At 46.3% G+C, this 12715-nt stretch overlaps 1 protein-coding gene across 2 annotated transcripts; it reads right to left on the bottom strand.

Moving 5' to 3' along the window:
• Positions 1-3663: 3663 nt before the first annotated feature.
• Positions 3664-12363, bottom strand: LOC136578943 (another transcription unit protein-like). Of its 2 annotated transcripts, XM_066579155.1 has the most exons (3): positions 11438-12363; positions 5227-5766; positions 3664-3899 (listed from the first exon to the last, which is right to left on the bottom strand). In XM_066579155.1, the coding sequence occupies exons 1-3, from the start codon at positions 12081-12083 to the stop codon at positions 3844-3846; spliced, it is 1242 nt and encodes a 413-aa protein (XP_066435252.1). In that variant the 5' UTR covers positions 12084-12363; the 3' UTR covers positions 3664-3843. The 2 variants fall into 2 exon arrangements, with proteins under 2 accessions (XP_066435252.1, XP_066435250.1); XM_066579153.1 differs by lacking the exon at positions 3664-3899 and having other exon boundaries at positions 3908-5766.
• Between the last annotated feature and the right edge of the window lie 352 nt (positions 12364-12715).

Below are 12715 nucleotides of genomic sequence, written 5' to 3'. Positions count from 1 at the left end.
ATATTATAAATCTCAGTAATGCCACATAAAATAAAATGTTATGACTTCTATGTTTGTGATTTTATTCTGTGTCATATGATCCAATTTTCTCCATCCTATTCTATTAAATATTACAGGGAAGGCAGGTGGTGAAATCTGAGTGTTCAACCTCTATAGTCATGAAGAACACAGTAATGGCAGGGTTCATTAGGGGAGGGATCCTCCTTGATATTTTGTGCAGTGGTAGTCATTGCTAAGCTACTGAAAATAATGAAGATGCGGGGAGTGTGAGTGTGTGAGTGAGCGAGTAAAAAATATAAGAGGGTCTAATTTTCACAAAAATAAGACCCTCTTATATTAATTTTTGCCGCAAAAGAGGCGCTAGGTCTTATTTTTGAGAAGTTTCATCTACTATAAAAACGGCTCCCGGATTTTTCGTGCACCACATTTTGGTGTCATTAGATTTGTGACATCCCCACCGTAAAATCCTAAAATGTTAGTGTGATACATTGTGTGACCTATCAGGCAAGGTTCAAGTTCCTATGTTATGTTTAATGGCGCGCCGCCAGGGAGAGTCAGGACTCCCTCACACTGGCGAGGGTGATATCGGCCTCACAGTCCCTGTGGAAACCCCTGGATATGAGGGGTTTTCATATGGAAACAGCCTCCCATCCCTGCGGGTTTCTAATGTAGATGTATTTATAAGTCTGTCCATATCCCTTTCCTATACAGGATCCGTGCCGTGGAAACAGGCAGCCATATAGCTCATTGTAAAGGGAGGTCCATACCAGCTTCCAGTGTCCAGTAGGATGCTGGGTGTGCAGATAGGTTATGTCCATGCAGGGCGCAAATATGGCGCCCCTCACAGGCGCCCCTTGTATGTCCTACTCGGATGTTTACAACAGTCCCTTGTGTTTAGCTTAAAATTATACTTTAACAAGAACAGGTTAATAAAGATAACAAAAGTGGGAATAGCAACGCTAACACGAACCAAACTGGTGTGACGGAACCTGTCTAAATTGGGGCAATCACCCTAATGAGGGTAGCCCTACCGTCCGGTACCTGGGGGCATCTATAGTGTCCATAGGTGGTGATAGGGGAGGTAACAATTGATAGAACAGCACTAGGAAAAGATGTTACTAAAGATGCCAGGGACTTATCTGATAGCGTGCGGATGCCGAGACCAGAACTCTACAATGAAGATGAATACCCAGTGCCCTCTGAGAGGACATACATATACCTTCACACTGGCTGATTGGTGGACAGGGAGGGGGCTCACCTAGCTGACCAATCAGCCCATATATACAATGGGGAGATGTTTTCATGTTGGCACCCAGCATAGAAATGAAAAGATGTTTGCACCAACTCTGCGCTTCCATGGGGTGGGAATAATGCTGTGATGTCACCCTGGACCCACTTCACGATCGCAGCTGGCGCACCACAATATGAGTTCACTGCAGAGAATCACAATGCACATTAGGGGAAGGGGAGAGAAACGAGCACCGTAAAGGGCTTTTTACACGGTCAGATGTTCGGACAAAAACATTTATTAGTGTTTGTTGCCCGCTCATCAGGAGATGTGTAAGTGCCGCCAATAACATGATAGGTAAGTGAATGTTTGTCAGGTGATCACCTTTCATGTGGCATAAAAATCATGGTCGGCAGCACATTCCCATGTAAACAGGAGATGTGCTGCTGGTCGTGATGAAGCAGCATGTGGGACTAAGGATCGCATGAACAATCCTTCGGCCTCCATACTGTGTGAATTGATCTGTGAGAAGACCAGGTAAAATAAGCTCCAGTCTTATTGATCGGCACTCGTCGCCACGTTTAGACACGGTCGCAGCTTCTCGGTCATGAAAGTGTCGTGGCATGTCACTCTGCAGGTCATTGAGTGACATACGTTGTGCGGGGGCTGCTATTAGGCAGCACGTCATCTGCATGCTGGTATTCTGAGAGTTCTCCTTTGAGAGAGGGTTGGTGTCTTCTCTGTGCTACCTTTCAGCAGGCGAGGGCTTTATATTCCTACCCCTCCCCTTGTCCATTGCTGTTTATTCAGTTCAGTTGGTGGTTGGAGCCTCTATTATTAGTGAAAGTTGTCTTCTTACAGGTAAACACAGCGAGAGGAACGTAAAGCAGCACTTAAGTGTTTCCCTCCAGGTATTTTAATAGGCATAGCCAGGTCCTAGGAGAAGACCATTGGGCCGTCCTTTTCAGGACGCTAACTCCACATTTAGGCAGGGGGTACTAGTAAGGGGCAAGTTATTTCCATCTTCTCATGGCTGGTGTGGTGTAGTTTTAACCAGCATTATACGGTGTCCTTTTGTGGTTCTGTGTGAATGCTGCTCTGTGCCCGTTGTGTTCTAGTGCCACATGAACGCAACAGACACCTTCTACTTCGCTGCTTGGTGTCACGGCTCGCCTCATGTACCTATTTGCTATACATGCATATCTTGCTTTTTCTTTTTTCATTGATCTTGTTTAGTGCAGGTTGTGTTTTTAACATTAGACACTCCTATTGTTTATTGCAAGAAAACGCATCACTGCCACTCAGACATCTCATGAGTAAAACTGCGATTTTTCTTGTGGTGGTATCGTGATCACCAGGGTGAAGGTGCCCTAATGGTGTGCATACCCACAGTAACTATTGTGAATGAATGAGACATTTACGAAGTGACAATCTACCTCACTTTCAAAGTTTATTGGGCTCCTGAGGACCCAAGTACCGGCTTGGTGAAACGCGTTTAGTCATAGACAGAATCTAACAACTCTTGAACCTTCATCCAGAATCCGGTTGGTTCAGCAGGAATTCTATTTCATTTTGGCTAAATACCACCTGAAAAGTTTCTAGTCCTAGACCAAATCTGTCAAACTCGCCTAGAATGAGCTTCGTTTAGCCAATATTCCACTTTATGCAGCTAATACCACCTGGTAAATTTCTTGTTGAGTGTTTGACAAAAGGCTGAGTTGAATGGACTGATGTCTTTTTTCATCCTACAATACATATTAAGCCCATTTACACGCAACAATTTTTCATCCTACAATACATATTAAGCCCGTTTACACCCAACAATTATCACTCAAAAGTCCTTCAAACTATGGCATATGGGTGTTAATCGTTGAGTGTAAATGCTGCCATCGTTCACTCTTCGGTTAAACGAGGATTTTAATGAGAGCTTAAAATCCATCGTTCAGCCGAAGAGAGATAACAGGGACAGCACACTGCATTCTGCATGAGTCGGAGATTACATTGTATTCTGCTGACAGCCCATGCGAGAACAAAGCACAAGCTGGAATCTGCAAACCGCTCCTATAGGCCCTTTTACACATAAAGTGTCCATTAGCACTTTATGCAAAATGATCACTAAAACTATCAATCTTTCACAGACTGTCTTTGCGTGTAAACGGGCCTTTACTTACAACTTTTGCAGGTAATTTTAGGGACCGAGGGTGGTAGGGCACATTCTAAAACACCCACCTTGAAGCATCAGAAGAGGTTGTTCCACCTTTAATCTGCACTAGGTGTTAGTTTAGGATACAATCAGACTAGCAATCAAATATCCTGACACAATAGTCTATACACTAATTGCTTCAGATTGTACAGACTAGATATAACACTATAGCAGCAACTGAACATATATTGTGAATAACTGCAAACAAAACACAATTCTCCAAGTTGGGTTTTCAAGAGCGTTTATTAGGAAACTGAATTTGGAAAACTTCATTATAATGAAAGCAATCCACTGAATATAGGAAACCAAACAGACTGAACATTGCCAGTTACACTTGGTAACTCAAGATGAAGAAATTGGAACTAGAACTAGATCTTTTATGCAACATTTCATTAGTTGATATTGTGGAACCTTAGTCGAGCGCTCCAGTGTTAACAAGGACCTGGGCAAGAATCTCAAGGTTTACTTCTGTAATAAGAGAAAAAAAACTATGACAAAAAAACAAACAAAAAACACCACAAGTATACTGTATTAATAATATACACTCAGGCACCCGGGAGAAGTTGTCGGAATCTAATGAAATTTTCTCTTTGGGATTTTAACGCCGATGTAATTGATTACAATATCTGACCAAAAGGATCATTTATTGTGGAGAACTGACCCCTTGTACGGAGGCTCTAGTACCCTGTTGTACCACTTCTAGCTTGGATACAAGATGTTATACAGGTGGGCACGGAGGCTCTCGTACCCTGTTGTACCACTTCTAGCTTGGATACAAGATGTTATACAGGTGGACACGGAGGCTCTAGTACCCTGTTGTGCAGCCTCTAGCTTGGATACAAGATGTGATACGGAGGGCATGGAGGCTCTAGTATCCTGCTGTACCGCCTGTAGCTTAGATAGAAGATGGGATAAGGGGGCATGGAGGCTCTAGTACCCTATTGAATCGCCTCTAGCTTGGATATAAGATGTGATACAGATGGGCATGGAGGCTCTAGTATCCTATTGTCCCACCTCTAGCTTGGATACAACATGTGATACAGATGGGCATGGAGGCTCTAGTACCCCGTTATCCCGCCTCTAGCTTGGATACAAGATGTGATATAGGCGGGCATTGAGGCTCTAGTACCCTGCTGTACCATCTGTACCTTGGATACGAGATGTGATACTGGATGACATGGAGGCTCTAGTACCCTGTTGTACTGCCTCTAGCTTCGATACAAGATTGGATATGGGGGACATGGAGACTCTAGTACTCAGCTGTGCCGCCGTTAGCTTGTCTCTTTGGACAATGAAACATTTGGAGCTGCTTGTGCTTGTCGGACAATCAGATGCTCTTCTTCAATGATGGTCTGTCAGTGACGTCCTGAGCCCGGACCCCTTGTGTGGCCTCACACATCCACTGGTCCCAGCATAGTCCGATGGCCAGTCCTATCAGTGATTGACAGCTATCTGTGAAGGACTGTATATACAGGGATGTCAATCACTAATAGTACTGCCTTTTGTGCCATTACTTGGCTAACTATCGGCTAGTGTAGAAGCATCCTGTGCCAAGGACTGCGCCATTTTATAGAACATTCTCTTTGCATATACCAGTGGTGACGAGAAATGCAGCCAACCACTTTTATACACTCTAGAGATGTGCCTACATATTACACGGCCACGAGGTGGGCGCTATATACACATATCTACTGCCATCTGATTGGCACAACTATATACAAATCTACTGCCATCTGGTTGTTTCCCTGGGTTTCATCTGATGCCGTGCAGTGTGGGTTGTGTTTCTTACACTTACCTTGAAGAGCAGGATAAAAGGGAGAAAGTGTCCGCAGGATATTTGTCACAGTATTTGCATCTTTCCCTTTGAGGAGATGAAGTATGTCCGGACTTAGGGTTTTAGAGGTTTTTCCTTGTGTATGGCTGGATGAAGGCCTCTCAGAACGAGGTTCAGAGAAGCAGTTGCCATCCGAGGACGATGGTCCAGGATTAGCAGGATTTTCCACAGCACCTACTTCAGAAGTTTCTGCTGTATAAGTGCCTTTTAGCGAGTCCTTTTCTTGAATTTTTGAAGTCTTGTCCTTTAAACTATTCTGCGAGATATGAGGCGTATCCGTTACCGTACGCATCTCTCGCCCAAACATCTCGGGAACATAGGATCTTTCTTTGGGATTGTTAACATTTGTGTAAGTGGCTGCAATGGAAGAGGAACGTGAAGACCCTCCAGATGAGTTCTGCTGGTGGGATCCCAAGACATTCGTGTAGGAAGAAGACGAGGAACGCACAGTGGGAGGATCGTCACACTCCTTGTGAGGTCTCTTTTTTCCGCTCCGAAAGTCTAAAATAAATGATCGTTGTTAGAAACAATAAATTTAGGTTTGCAAACATTCCTCATTTACTAAACTTTGTACAAGAAAAAGAAATCTGGACACGAGCGGATTTGAATTACCAAATCTGGAGCGGGTGTCAACCTCCGCATTCCGTAGCAAATGCCGCCCATAGTTTGCAATACAAAAGTGATTGCACAAGAGTGGAAACCAACTGCATTTTCTGCTCACGGATGGGAAAAAAAAAAAAAGCAGCATACTCCATTTTCCTGTGAATTCCGCATGGAAATCTGTACTGCGCATGGCCGACGGCGAGCCGTGCGGACCATCCACAGTACAGAAAAGAACAAGAAAATAAAGGTATGCGCGAACACCGGCCGGGGAGGGGCGGATTCTGCTACGGGCCTCCGCATGTGGAATCCAACCTGCCTGTGTGCAGCCGGCCCAAAACCTATTTCCATTCAAATGGTTTTATGTAACTACTTGAAGGAAGGGAAGGAGTCTGAAAGGCGCAGAGGTTTACATTATATCAGCCCATATGTTAAAGATCACTAGAAGCAGGTGCCTTCCGGGACTTTTAGTATTGATGACCTATCCTCAGAAAATGTAATCAATAATTGATTTGGCAGGGGTCACCTGCTCAAGATCAGCGTTGGAAGCAGATAAATTCAATGGGAGCGGTACCAAACTGGGCAGCTACGGACAAGTCTGTTAGATAGAATAATGTGGCCAACTGCGCTACTCTGCCCAGACGCATACCGTAAAAAATATTGGGCGGTATGCAATTTTATTTATTTTTATCATGGGTAACTAAAGACAACCGTTCTTCCAATGTATACCTGCAATATACTGTACACCGCAAATGCAGTGCTAATACACCCTTACCAGCAAGTATGTTTCCAGAAGTCTCATAAGTGTCATTGTTGCCCAAAACAACCAATCACAGCACAGCTTTAATTTCTCATAGTGCTCTTGAAAAATTAAAGCTGGACTCTGATTGGTTGCTATGGGCAAGAGACTGGTTTTCTTTTGGACAGGTTTCATAAATCAGCTCCTATGCTTCAGACTGGCTCTGATCACTTGACACGAACGAGGGGCTTTTAGCCTTCTAACAATTCTGGAGCAATTGCCCTGAAGAGCAATAAAAGATGCCGGGCAGATTTCACAAGTGCTGCTATGAGACATCCTGGAAACCAAATCAGTGTCAAGTGCTAATTCCAATTCCACCTGAACACAGCACAACACCAAAGCACTACGAAAGATAAAAAGCAAGGCGGGAGAAGTTGGATTAAGATATCTAACAAGTGGAACTAATCTACCATTTACAGATGATCTACCAATCTAAAAATGAAACTAGTTATAACAATCAAAAGTTTCAGTGTGTCCCAAACTTCCCAGAGTCCTCCCCCTAAGATGGGTCATGTGAGACTGGGGACATAGCTGAAACCGAGTGCTCACTTATTCTATAAACAACAACCCACCACAAACTTCTTGCTGTAAATGTGGGGTAGGCCACAGCTTTATTGAACTTTAACATATGATATTAAAATAACTTTATTTAACCAACACAACCTTTTTCCCATGCCTTCATCCGCTGATCCTTAACTGTGACAGTCCCAAGGACGTTCGTAAGTCCAAATATCCGTGGGCTTGCAAACCTTCCTTTTCCGTAGCCAGCATGGGAACCTCCCGGCACCTTACGCCCCACCCCACCAACCCTTAACTAACACCAACTCTACCCCGCCCTGCAGACCTGAAAGAAACGTGTCCATTCCAAGGTTATTGAGCTGGACACCATCTTCCCTCAACGCCCCTCTTTCCCTATCTTCTAACTTCCAATGATAAACGGCGACGCCTCCCATTGCCCTCCCGAACTTGGATATCTTGAGGTTGACTAACTTTCGCACTCTTTCGATCACTTCTGGGTCTCTTGCCCCTCTCCAACAACGTATCGCAACCATGTCCTACCATACCAATATGGCGTCCTGAAAACAGTCATGGAATCTTAGCATATCCTGCTTCATTAATACGAGCAAATCGCCCATTTTTATGTTGCCTAGGTCATTCCCCCCGACATGTACAACCAGAATAACCCTTCGGGGGGTCCACCTGCTGACTTGTAGTACGAATTGTAGCATCCTGGGCCATTGTAGCCCTCGTATTCCGAGCCAATTCACTTCTGTTCCGGCCAAACCCAGATTTCTTCCCAACAGCCGTACAGCTGCCCTTTTTTTCTGCCCAATAAACGAATGAGTGGCCGATTATCCATACCGTCCAAGGTTCTAAGGCTGTAATGAAACAATAACAAGAGAACTCTACCTGTAACCGCCTGTCATATAACCGAATTGAAAACCGATAACTCAGGCCTTGTGGCTTAAACTGCAATTAAATCCGGTCTAACATAAGATTTGCATGCCTGCGACTTCCATCTACCTAAACGTTTTAACTCGGTTTCGTTCATACCATGTGCTTCTGCCATGGTCGTTGCAGCTATTCTGAAAGAATGAGTGCCGAATTAGACCGGGTCCAAATCCGCTTTACGCAACACCGACCACAAAACCGTCGTGAATTGAAAACGTGTTAATGGAAGTCCCGACGCATGCGCCAAAAACTGGCCCGTGGGGGCCTGGGTCTCAGCATATTGACGTACCAAATCTACTGGGCACCATCTTGACCCCAGTCTGCTGATCGCGAGCCATTCTACTCGTCCGTAAATATCGGTTTTGGATTTTCTGACGCGCACTCGCAAACCGTCGCCTGTGAAAACCACGTCGTTGGATAGTAAGCCTCCAGGCTTATTTGTGCTGGCTGAAACTAATTCGCCGATGCGCAATGCTGCGAAAAACGCTAACGAAAAAGCGGTTCAGAACAATAACGTTTCCGTGCTATCTGTACATATAAACGCTAACACTTCTAATAACTTGGTCAATAGCGCAAAAGTAATGGGTCGCCTTTTGTCTACTCTCGCTCTGTCCTTCCTCCATCCGCGAATGATCTGCCGAAAGACAAAATCTTTCGTAATGTCCATCATGCCGTGTAGCTTCAATAAGAACGCTACCCCCGACAGGTGCTTTTTTTGCTACCCCCACTGATGCCGCTTGGAGCATAGGCACGCTAGCATATCCAGCGTGGCTGACCGTGCTCCGTCACCTCCTACCACCCGATTTCCCAAAAACGTTAACCACGTCGACCAGATTGCATTGTAGCCTTTCCAAGTAGCGACCGCCACTGATGCTTGCACCAGCTTCAGCAACACTCTTCTGTCAGACTCCATAAGAAAGGAGGGCAGCGTACTCCTTCGGTATCCGCTTTTGAGTGCCGCTCCCTCAACAACTCCATCTGTAAACGAGAGAGTGCATCAGCCGCGCCATTGCAATGTCCTGAAACATGTCTAGCTCTCAAGTGAATATTCTTTTCCAGACATCCAAGTACTACGTGTCTCAACAGAGCCAATACCTGTGGTGAACCCGAAGACTGTTCATTAATCGTTTGTACCACTGCCACGTTATCCGACCAGAAACCTAACTTACAATCTTGCATTTCGGAACTCCAAAGCAACCACTACTGGAAAAAACTCTAATAACGTAATGTTCTTTGTCCACCGATTTTTATGCCACTCCTTTGGCCATTGCTCTCTGCACCAGTGATTTTTGAAGATGACCCCGAAACCGCCGGAGCCCGCCGCGTCCACAAATACACTAAGGTCAGAGCTTGCCAGCTCCTCCTTCGGGCACATTACTTGCCCGTTGAAAGATTGTAAGAAAATTTTCCATATATGTAAATCTGCTTTCATGCCTCTCGTCACGCGTACAAAGTGGTGGGGTTCTTGCACCCCTGCCATTGCAAGGGATAGCCTTCTGGCAAAGGCTCGTCCCATTGGGATAACTTTACAAGCGAAATTTAATAAACCCAATAACACTTGCACCTGATGCAACGTAGCCTTCTTGCAACCCGACACATCATTTAACGACCGGCGCAACTTGTCAACTTTTTCCTCCGGAAGCCTGAAAACCATTGCCGCTGAATGTATTTCTATGCCAAGGAACGTCAAGCAGGTGACTGGGCCCAGAGTTTTTTCCTCTGATAGCGGTACCCCCGCGCGATGCATAAGCTTCTGGAACGTGCTCAATAACAAACCGCAGTCGCCAGACGCTTGTGAACCGATCAACAAAAAATCATCCAAATAGTGTATAACCGATAGGATGCCTGTCTCAAATTTGAGCATCCATTCTAAAAAAGAGCTGAATAGCTCGAAGAAATAGCAAGATATGGAGCATCCCATCGGTAAACACATGTCGATGAAAAAACGGTTATCCACCCTGCATCCCAGCAAATGGAAACAGTCTGGATGAACTGGCAGTAGCCGAAACGCTGACTCAATGTCAGCCTTCGCCAACTGTGCGTATCTGCCCGCCTTACTAATACCGAACCGCCCAGTCAAACGTTGTGTAGGCTACTGTCGCTTGCTCCTTTGATATACCATCATTAACCGACAAACCTTGCAGAAAAGATAGGTGGTGTATCAGGCGGAATTTGCCGGGTTCTTTCTTGGGTACAAGCCCCAGTGGGGAAACCCATAAATTCGCAAAAGGTGGCTCCTCAAACAGGCCTGCCATGCGGCCCAGCTCAACTTCCTTGAGTAGTTTTTCCCACACCAGTTTGATGTTATCCGTCGCTGATTTTAAATTAGGGCAGAACATGGATGCAGGCTGGTACGAAAACGGAATGACAAAACCTTCAGAAAAACTGCACTTATGAATTTTTGCTTCCCGTTTCTTGTGGTACATTGCGAACCACAGATCCAGGTAATGACTTCTCACCGGGGTTCGTTGCTCCACTGGCACCACCCACCGCGGCAGATTTTTGTTTTTGGAAGCAGCGAATCGCTGCATGTTGCCCTCCGCAAATCGAGCACTCGTGCCGAAACTTGCAGGTGGCGTAGAATCTACAATGACCTTCATTGTAGAGCCAACAAGATCCATCTGGTCGCTGGGAGACCGCCGGCGGCGCCCCCTGGAAAGGACGGCCTTACCGGGTGCTGCGCTAATATGAGCTGGATCCACACATCTGTGGCCTTAGATGCCCAGCTTATGTGCTCCATTCCTAAAACCCGACGCCTAAAGTCCTCATCATATCTCCACCAGGCTGACCCTCTGTGCAGCTTGTACGCACTAAAAATGGTGTTCAAGTACACCATCATCTCCGGGCCCTTAGCGGGCTGATGTTGACACACGACGTGAGAGAGCACCAAGTATGCTTGTAACCAAGTGCCAAATGTTTTGGCGATCTTAGCTTTTTTAACAGGTCCGCGTTCCGAAACGCGTTCCTTATCAACCATTACATGGTCCACTGACAACAGGGACCAAATATCCACATAAATACCTTTTTTAATTTTATCCACCAGATCCTCTGACAAACCTACCCCTAAAAGGGCAACACCACAGAAAAGCGAATCGGCATATTTTAAGCCTTCCGCCGGATCACTTCCCGCATTCGCTGTTGAACCAATACCACAATTACTCGCAGGCGGGACCGAACCCCCTGGAAAGCAGGACACTGAAAGCCCTTCTTTGGGATCAACTTTGTTCAACAGCGATTTCAAGACTGTGACCAAATCTCCCGTGTCAACCGCCTTAGCGGGATCCATAACATTTTTCCAAGCATCCACAAAAACCGACTCACCAGCTCGACCGACCTCCGGCGATGCCAAGGGTGTGGTCCTCGCTGTGATTCCTTTGCGTCGTCGCATATCTTGTCCGGGCGAAGGCTGCCGTCTGACCTCGCGCGGAGCCTCTTGCGCCCTTCCTGCTTGCGACGTTCCAGGGTAGTCCCGATCTGACCTCTCCTGCGAATAAATGTGCCTCCTGCGGCGTATTATATCCCTATCGTGGCGTGACAGTTGCGGAGCCAACCTTATGCGGTGGCTTACCGACTGCTGTGACTCCTCCGGACTGCTGCTCCTGCCGCCTCTAGCTGACACGTGCTCCCTAACGCTGCTGCTGTACCCTGCCCACTCCTGCTCTAGACCTGTAGGCTGCCTGCTACTGCGCTGCTTGAGCCTGGCTCTCTCGCGCTGCCTGCGCCTAGCGCCCTGACCTTGCCGTCTGCTGGCGCGATGTTGACCTGACGTTTGGGACTGCATGTGCTCGTGCCCGGCTAGGGCGCCGAGGTAACGGGGATTAATAAAGCAACTGCGCTGAGTGCTGGATCCCGCAGGCGGTAGCTGGCGTGGGCACGCGCTGCCTGCCAGCCTCTGGATACTAGATGCCCCAGTTTCTTCTATTAAGCTTTCCCTGTCTCTTATGCTACCCTCTATGCTGCACCCCATGCTGCTGATGCTGCTGGCTCTGCTGCGCTCTGGGCTAAAAGGCTTCCTTCCCCCTCTGCCTGCTCCTGTAACCTCTTCCCCCTGCTCTCTCCCCTCTATGCTGCCTGCTGCTCTTTCCTTCTTAGTTCTGCTGGCTCCGCTTTTCTCCTGGACTTCTCTCTTCTGCCTTTTCTCTTTGCTAACTTTACTTTCGGATTTTTCTTTCTCTCAGTCTTTCTGGCGTCTTGTCCCGCTCCCTCCCTCTCCACATGTGTGCTGCCTCTTCTGACCTGCTCCTTCCTCTGCTTCCTCCCCCCTCCACTTCCTGTCTTGACTCCACCCCCCTAAATCTGTTCTCACTATTAACCCTCTAACTCCCATCTCCCTCCCAGTCATTTGCCGTTTCATTATACATTTTACGGCATGCTAAAAAAATGACCTCTAAATGTATTTACTGTGTGGGATCCCCAAAAAATAAATAAAAGCCACACCTATGACCTATGGTGAATGTTACTTATTAAACTATTTTGTGGTGTTTCTCTAGAAGTAATACAAATATACATATACCTGCGAGTACAATAACACCATATTGTGTATCAACACAGAAAACAAATACATTCTGCATACTTGGCTGTAACAGGAACAGCAGGAGC

The sequence above is a fragment of the Eleutherodactylus coqui genome, chromosome 9 (genome assembly GCF_035609145.1).
Source record: "Eleutherodactylus coqui strain aEleCoq1 chromosome 9, aEleCoq1.hap1, whole genome shotgun sequence".
Classification (NCBI taxonomy): domain Eukaryota; kingdom Metazoa; phylum Chordata; class Amphibia; order Anura; family Eleutherodactylidae; genus Eleutherodactylus; species Eleutherodactylus coqui.
Note: the sequence above shows the minus strand (reverse complement) of the source record. Positions and strands in the feature narration are given on the sequence as shown.

Bases quoted from the DNA above. Each gene is read 5' to 3' on its own strand.
- LOC136578943 (XM_066579153.1), bottom strand. From the start codon at position 12,083: ATGGGGTGCAGCATAGAGGGTAGCATAAGAGACAGGGAAAGCTTAATA. The intron at 5,767-11,437 runs GTGAGTCGGTTT...CATTTATTTTAG, and splicing joins GCCGGAGGTCGGTCGAGCTG to ACTTTCGGAGCGGAAAAAAG.